The sequence below is a fragment of the Emys orbicularis genome, chromosome 8 (assembly GCF_028017835.1).
Source record: "Emys orbicularis isolate rEmyOrb1 chromosome 8, rEmyOrb1.hap1, whole genome shotgun sequence".
Lineage (NCBI taxonomy): Eukaryota > Metazoa > Chordata > Testudines > Emydidae > Emys > Emys orbicularis.
The window spans coordinates 113536719-113545190 of NC_088690.1; the positions used below are offsets into that span (position 1 = coordinate 113536719).

Consider the following 8472-nt stretch of genomic DNA (forward strand, 5'->3'; position numbering starts at 1 on the left):
GTGTTGGGGGAGCGGGACGGGGCAGGCGCTGGGGGGCAGGGACGGGTGTTGGGGGAGTGGGACGGGGTCTGTGGGGGGTGTTAGGGGAGCAGGATGGGACAGGCTCTGGGGGGCAGGATGGGGTCTGTGGGGGGGGCAGGACGGGGTCTGTGGGGTGTGTTGGGGGAGCGGGACGGGGCAGGCGCTGGGGGGCAGGCGCTGGGGGGCAGGGACGGGTCTGTGGGGGGTGTTGGGGGAGTGGGACGGGGCAGGACGGGGTCTGTGGGGGGTGTTGGGGGAGCAGGATGGGACAGGCTCTGGGGGGCAGGATGGGGTCTGTGGGGGGGGGGATCGGGGACGGGGGGCAGGGAGGGGTTGGGGGAGCGGACGGGGTCTTTGGGCGGAGGAGCAGGATGAGGCCGGCTCTGGGGGACAGGGAGCGGTAGGAGGCAGCGCACACTGGGCCCGGGGCCTGACTCTCTCTTTCTTTCTTCCCCCACACCCCGGCCCCAGGTCCCGCCGGCTGCTGGCTCTCCTGCCGCGGAAATGCTCCGTCTTCCAGCTCTTCTTCGCGGCGCTGCTTCTGGGCTTTGCCTCACTGCTGTGGCTGCAGCTCAGCTGCTCAGGCGATGTGGCCCGTCAGGGCCGCGGGGCAGCGGCTCCCAATCCCCTGAAGCCCTGCCCCCTGGAGTCCCGGGCCTCATGGGCTGAGGACCCGTCGTGGGGCCCCCACCGCCTGGCGCTGCTGATCCCCTTCCGGGAACGCTTCGAGGAGCTGTTGGCTTTCGTGCCCCACATGCATCGCTTCCTCAGCAGGAAGAGGATCCGCCACCACATCTTCGTGCTCAACCAGGTGGATCATTACAGGTATGGTCCTTTGCCACCCACAGAGCTAAGCTTTGCCCCACGTGCCATCCCTGTGCCGCCAGGGCACTTTGGGGGCCCAAGGTACCAGGCTTGGAGCAGCCCCTTCCCCCAGGGCATTCTGTGTGCTACGGAGGGTTCTAGACTTGCTCTGTGACCCTGAGTAACTCACTTTGCACCCAATGCCCCAGTTTTCTCAGCTATAAAATGGGAATCACACTCTCCTCCTCTCCTGGGATGGGGGAGTTTGACCTCCAGGGCTTAGTGAGGTCCATTTCTTTTCTCTTTGCTGGGCTGAGCGTGTGGGGACTGGGGAGAGCTGGGCTGTGAGCAGCTGGAATTTCAGATACTCTGAGCCTGGAGGTGTCGTGTTGGGCTCAGTTTTGTAGACGGTGAGGGACTGTGAGAGTCTCTGTGGAAGAGTCTGTAGAAAGGTAAAGGGCTATTTTCCTTCTCCATCCTCCTTTCCCAGGGCCGGACCTGAGCAGGAGAGGAAAATTTAACTGTAGGCCACTAGACTTTCTTCCCGACTATGAACGCTGTGAGGCTAGAGCTCTGAGAGCCAGGGGAAAGCTGCAAGACACAATATTTGCTAGTGTCCTCAGAACAGCCTTAATGCTCCCCCGTATGCCCACCCATCTGGGTCACCTCTTCCAAGAGCCCACTTTACCTGGATGGTGGTACCAGTGTTTAGCCCCTCCCTGCTGGCCACACCATGTTGGCCTTGCCTGGCCTCCAGGTGGCCCTCCCAACATGCCAGCCCACCAATGCTTTGTCTCTTACAGGTCATCTCCTTGCCGAACATCTGTCCAGCCTCCAGCCCACTTTCCCAAAGGGCTTCCCTTAGGACAGGCACTGTCAATGTTAGCCCCTTACTAGCCACAGTGGCCGGGTGCCACTGTTCCCCCTGCATGGGTGTGGTTTCAGTGTTGAGTTGCAGCACCTGGGGCCTGAGATCCCAGCTGTGAAGCCAGGAGAGACTGCTGGTGCATAGGGTGGGCTGGGCAATGATGGAAAGGTGACTAAGCCTGTCTGGAGGAGGACTGAGCCTTCTGCTGCTGATGCGTCTACGGGAAGCCTGATGCTCCTGGTGCTGGGACAAGATTTTCCTGGTGTCTTGAGCAGGTTTAACAGAGCATCTCTGATCAACGTTGGCTTCCTGGAGAGCGGCAATGACACCGATTACATTGCCATGCACGACGTTGACCTCCTGCCCCGCAACGAGGAGCTGGACTACGGCTTCCCAGAGGCAGGGCCCTTCCATGTGGCATCCCCAGAGCTGCACCCGCTGTACCACTACAAAACCTACGTGGGCGGCATCCTCCTGCTCACCAAGCAGCACTACGAGATGGTAAGTCCCAGCACAGAGTGGGGTGAGGTCCTCGTCTGTTTGGGGGAGGATTCCTTGTTCGTGGTCACTTTTCTCCACCCTGGAAATGTGAAAGGGGCGACACGATGGGGAGGGAGCTACAGGGTGCATCAGGAATGGGGGCTCATGGGCTGAGCTGGTTGGGGTCTGGCTGTAGTTCCCTGTGCTCTGGCCTTGTGTCCCAGGGTCTAGCCATGGCTCTCCCCCATGGGGCTGCTCTCCATCTGCCTGGCTGCCGAGGTTACTCTGGGTGCATGCATCAGGCAGATGCTGAGGGAGGGGGACATCACAAACTTCTACTCCTGTGACACCCTCTCATTTCAGTGCAATGGGATGTCCAACCGCTTCTGGGGCTGGGGGCGAGAGGATGATGAGTTCTATCGCCGGATCAAAGGAGCTGGCCTCCAGGTAGGGATACTTTCCAGGCTCCTGGCCAGAGAAAACACCGTTCCCCAGGCCTGGCCACCAGGATCTTTGCCAAGGCCTGGGAGAGGACAGCCTAGCTCCCTGCTGGCCCCTCTGCCTAGCCTCCTAAAGGTCCTGCTGAGCCCAGGGGAGGGGGTGATGGGGTGCAGGAAGCTTTGGGCCAGGGCACCTGGCGTAGGGCAGGGACTCCAGTGACTAATGCACGCTCCGCTCTCCCCCCAGCTTTTCCGCCCCTCGGGAATAAAGACTGGATACAAGACCTTCCAGCACCTGCACGACCCAGCCTGGAGGAAGCGAGACCAGAAGCGCATTGCTACCCAGAAGCAGGTGTGAGCTGCTCCCTTGGGGCGGGGCAGGGGCCCTGCTGCCCTCTGCACAGGAGGGGAGGGGAGAAGAGAAGGGGCTCCCAGGGAAATGGTGTCTCTCTGTGACCTGCAGGCGGCTGCATGGGTCTGAGCCAGCCCAGCCTGTTGCTCTAGCCCTGTCCGTGCTGGCTCCGCCCTCTCCCCTGCTCTGGTCCCATCTCGGCTAGCTCTACGCACTGTCCTTTCTGCTGCGTGGGAACTAAATGCCGTGTTGTTTTCCTCAGGAGCAGTTCAAGGTGGATCGGGAGGGGGGCCTGAACAACGTGAGGTATCGGATTGAGTCCCGGACGGCGCTGAGTGTGGCTGGAGCTCCCTGCACTGTCCTCAATATCCTGCTGGACTGTGATGCCAGCAAGACCCCCTGGTGCACATTCAGCTGAGCGAGATGCCCAGGGACTGCAGCGGGGCCATTCGGAGCAGGGCAGGTTCGCTGCGGCAGCTGAGCGCGAGGGCTGGAGCATGGAGGCGACAGGCTGGAAGAGGGCCGAGGAGCCAGCCCAGCTCCTCAGTCGGTGCAGCTGGAAGGGCAGAACTGAGACCGAGACGCTGTGGCCCCCAGCACAGATGCTGGCATCACCGCAGGAAGGCCGCTCCCTCCTTGCGCTGGCCATGGCAGAGCCACCTCCGTGCTCGAAGGGGACAATAAAGACCCATCAGGACCATGTGATATCAATGCACTGAGCCTCGCCCTGCTTTCCATGCCAGTGCCCATCTGCCAGCCTCGGTCAGGCACCATTCCTGCTCCTCGCTCCCTTGCTCTCCTACTGCTCTGTGATTCCAAGAGGAAGCAGGGATGGAAGCCAGGCTGTGAGTGTCTGCAGGAGGCCAGTCACTCGGGAGGCTCACAAGAGAGGTTTGGTTGATGCAGTGGGGCCCTGGGGCCCAGAACCCCATTAACACGGGCTGGGATTTCAGCAGAGAATGGGACGTATTGGCTACAATACTGCCCAGAACTTCCCATTCCCCTTCATGTGGCTTCTAGGTCCCGCTGCCCACCCCTGCTTTCTGTGGAGTAAGGTCATGTTTCTGTTGAACCCCAGCTCGTGAGCATGTCACTGCTCACCGGCTGCATCCCCCCAGAGCACCAGCAGTGCCAGTGCCACTTCCCACAGTACACACCATACCCCAGCCTTCTCCATGGGGCTTGAGTGAGTATCTGGTGCCTTGGCCTCTAGTGCCCCCTTCTCTCCTGGCCCTGCCCTCTCCCAGCTCTAGTTAGGAAATCCTGCACCATGTTTCCCTGGAATGTAATGGCTGCTCATTCGCTGCAGTGGTGGCATTAAAGCCAGTGGAGCCATGGATGGTGTCCGTGCAAGAATCCAGCCCCGGGCTCCTCCCCAGCAGCCAGAGATGGAGCTTCCTGTACTGCAGGGGGCAGGGTTCTGAGACTGCCTACCCCAGGAAACAGCACAGGCCTGTGAATGTTTCTGGTTAGAGAAGGACCAGAGGGGTGTCTGTTTGTGTGTAATTAACCACAGGAACAACTGCCCCAGGGGACTCTCCACCGCTGACCATTTCTAAATCCCGACGGGCTGTTTTTCTAACCGCTCTGCTCCAGGAATGGTTTGGGGGCAGGTCTCTGCCTGTGCTGTACAGGAGCTCAGACTAGACAATCACTAAGGGCCCACCTGACCTTGGCATCTCTGAACTGAGCTTCCTTCCTGGACCGAGAGGCTGGCCAGCCCCTCCAGCTGCGGCCAACAGCAGCTGCTCTGTAGGCTGGGTCATGCTAGCCCAAGGACCTGCTGCCCCATAACTGCTCAGCTTATGCGCTGGAGCAGGCCCTTGGTAGAGCCAGGACTGCTGGGCTCTGCTCCTGCAGCCTCAGTGCTGCAGAAGGTGGCTTCTTCTACTGGGTCTAAACCTCTCACCCCCAACCTGTTCTCATTGTTGTGAGACGGGGTGAGGAAGCAATCCAGCTCTTCCAGCCCGCAGGAGGGTTTCACTGCCCCCTGCAGCCATCAGGCCAGGCATGACAGTGTCCTGCTGGGTGCATCACAGGATGCTGAATGCAACAGCAACCTTGCAGCTGGAGGTCCCAGACCTGCTGTGGGGCCTGCCCACCCTCCTGCCAGGCGCTGCTTTGGTGGAAAAGTCCACTCGGCTCAGGGCCTGATATCAGCTCTTAGAGAAAGGCCATGTTCTGCTCAGAATGGGGGCTGCACATGCTGGGGGGCTGGGACTACAAGGCTTAGCTCATGGGCCAGGCCCCCACAAGCTGGACTGGGCCCTGGTAATACCCCCTAAAGCAGGGACCTGCTGCCCTCCTGCAATCCCCTGCAGGAGCATGAAGGTGAGAGCAGAGCAGCCCCAGGGAACAGGACGGCCCTGTCGCTTCATGGCAAACTCAAAAGGTTTTTTCTGCACATCTGAACTGGCACCGGGGGTAGTTGCTGGGGGGGGGGGTCCCTCCCTGGGACGGGGCAGGTGGGGGAGGAGAGATCATGGGGCGAAGTGCTTAGCTCCACCCTGAGGAATGAATACCAATCATGGGGCGGGTGATGGGACAAGCCTGTCTGGGTTGGACAGAGGGGAAAGCTCTGGGTGTTAAGGGCTCAGAGGATCGCCTCTAGCTCTGGCTGGGCAGAAAGCCTCCAAGTTTCTCTACTGCAGCTGCCTCCTGCCTAGGCCCCTGCCATCGGTGCTGGGGGCTAGGGGGACTGATTGGTAGAGCTTTGGGCAGGGGAATCTCATGCACCATGGAATCACCAGTCATGCCAGCACCTCCTGCTCCAAATGGTATGAATTTGTAAAGCTCCCAGGAGTGGGAACGTAGGGAAGCCACAGCTCCTGGGTCAGGGCTTGAGTCTCAAGCCAAAGCATCTCAAGCAGATATGGCAGCCTCTGAGCAACTGTAGCTGGCGCCTCCAGGTGCAGCTGTGCCCAGAGGTGGTGCCCAGCGGCTTCGTGCGGGTAGGGTGGGAAAGGCTCATCCTGAAGGTGTGCAGGGTTTGTGACCTCTGTGGGGAGCTGCCACCCTCCTCTGTCCTGCGTAGGGGTGGGCTACTGGCCTGAGGTGTCTCAGGTGAGTCCTCCAATGACTCTGCGTTCCCCTCCTTCAGCAGCGGGGATTTCTTCTTGGGGTGCTGCTGCAGGGCAACCCACTGGTCAGGCTGGCTGGGGGAGGAAGCTGGGTACTTGGCTGCGACAGAGGGGGCCTCGTAGGCTACCTCTTTGGAGAGGTAGGTCCTTAGCCACAGCTCAGTGCACGGGGAGGGAGCCATCACAGCAGGAGCTGCTGGAGAGGAGAGAACCCAGGGGTTACATTGGGCGTGTCTGGGAGGAGAGAGGGGAAGGAACTCGAGCTGGTCATTGGGTTTTGGAGCTGCATGTGCAGAAGCACTGGATGGAGGGAAGGGAAAGCCTGCAATAGGGCTGTGACCATACCTGGAATGCTGCGCTCCTTTCCCTCTGTGTCATTGTACTGTGCCCATCACCGAGGTATCTGGGTACCGCGTTACTAAAGACACCCATGACTAGAGGCAGCGCCAAGAAGAGCAGTAACTGGGAGTTGGGGGTGCTGGAGAGACCAATTCACAGAGCTGGATGCCCATCTTGGCACAGCAAGGGGGGAGGGATGCAGGATAAATCTACACTCCTTACAAGGGGGTGAACCCCTGGGGAGAAGAGGGATTAGTTATGTGGGTGCCTGGAGCTGAGACAAGGAACAAAGGGTTGGAAATGAGCGAAGGAAAAGCTGCCCAGCAGTCCATGAAAGCAGCCATGGAGGTGCGACAGAAAGGGTAGGAACCCATTGCATGGACGGATCCCTGTACAGGTGTGAACATGCCCTGGATGGGTGCTCAGCATGAGCCTCTAGGCAGTATAACGCAGAGGGGACTTACTACAGCTTTCCCCTGAGGTCTGACGATCCCAGGAGCAAGTCATCTGTGGAGCCAAGTCCCAGGCTGCCTGACCCCACCGTCGTCCAGCTCACTCCTCCAGCCGTCAGGCTCTCCCAAAGCACTCGGGGCAGAAGGGGGGGGCACAGGCAGCATGGGGGCAGGAGTCTGGCCTAGAGGTTCCCATCAGCCATGCAGTTCCCAAGGCCAAATTTAATCTCTGAGTGCGAGGGGGCTGGGGGCAGGCCAGAGAGGCGCTCGCCTGTGAAAAAATCGGGCAATGACCCAAATTCTGACCCTCTGCTGTTGGTTTTGGGACCTGTGGAGAATTAACTAATGTCTTGGGGCGTTCCCAGCGGGCCGGTATCCACTGCCCCCCTTGTTCCCAGGGGCTGAACCCCTCTGTCTTGCTGTGGGGGCTGTTGTTTGGCAGAGGGGGAGCTCCTGGTGCTGGCTGTGCTACATGTGGTGGGAGGACAAAGGTCTGCAGGCCTCTCATCAGCCCATCCTGGGATCCCCCAAGGAGCTGAGGGATCAAGGCTGGTTCTAGTGAAAAGGCCCTGCCTGGCAGTGCTAAAGGCCCATCCTGAGGGCTGCTCCCACAGCTGCTACATCCGGGGGTCTCCCCATCGCCGGATCAGACAGCCACTGGGTCTCTCATTGCCTGGCTCGGGGCATAGCCAAATCCCTGTCTCGGGGCTTATTGAACCGAAGGGAGGGTGAGACCCCACATCCACTGGGACCAGACTGAGCCCTTGTCCCCTCCCTGCCCCCGTGGAGCTACTCACCTCCAGTTGCATGTGCGGAGCCCGCGGCGGTGCCCCTGGCCATCAGTGCTGATGGATCCGGTTCAATGGGCATGCGGGAGGAGGAGGAGGAGACCTCATCGTTGGTCTGCCCAGAGGGAACAAACAGGGTCAGCACAGCAGTCAGATGCCGTGAGCTTTGCCTCCCTAGGCCTGTTCCTTGAGGAATGCTCTTAGCACTGCTGTGCCCCTGGCCTAAGCTTTCATGGCCACCATGCTCTTGTCCAACAGCTGTGTGCAGTCCTGGCAGGCTGGGCCCCTCTCACCTCCTGGCTCCATCATTTCAGTGCCCACTGCAAATCGTGCTGCTAAATTGCTTTCTCTGAGAAGCTCATGGGGCAGCCAGGGTCACCCTTGGGAGCCCTGTGGCATCCAGGATTGCAAGATGTGCCCTTAGTTGAGAGGGAGGCAGGGAGTTCTGTTCTTCTCCACAGCCACTTGCCGGACTCCACAGGTCAAAGTCTCAGGGACACTTTCCAGGATACAATGCCTATTGCTCCTGTCCCCCAGGCTGAGATCCTGCCCCCCGACACTGAGCTGGGCAATTTAACACCCCAAGGAGCCCACCTGCTACCTCCAGGGTAAGCAACATGCTGCTAACAACAGCCACGCTCAGAGGCCCAAGCCAAGGGGAGTGAAACGCCTGGCTGGCCAGAGAGACGCCACATACCGTACACAAGGAAGGTGATTGGGACTCAGGATAAACCTTGTTTCTTCGGCCCTTCATGCTGCTGCGGAGGTTAGTGAAGAGGGACCGTGGTCCTTGGATGCTGAATGCCTTCTCGTTGCCAGGAGACAGGATCTGCATGAACTGGAGGTTG

The 8472-nt window shown here is 60.0% G+C and overlaps 1 protein-coding gene across 1 annotated transcript; it reads left to right on the plus strand.

Moving 5' to 3' along the window:
- The first annotated feature begins 706 nt into the window (after positions 1-706).
- B4GALT7 (beta-1,4-galactosyltransferase 7) lies at positions 707-4302 on the plus strand. Its single transcript, XM_065409455.1, has 5 exons — positions 707-846; positions 1969-2194; positions 2537-2620; positions 2861-2965; positions 3228-4302. The coding sequence occupies exons 1-5, from the start codon at positions 776-778 to the stop codon at positions 3381-3383; spliced, it is 642 nt and encodes a 213-aa protein (XP_065265527.1). The 5' UTR covers positions 707-775; the 3' UTR covers positions 3384-4302.
- The last annotated feature ends 4170 nt before the right edge of the window (positions 4303-8472 follow it).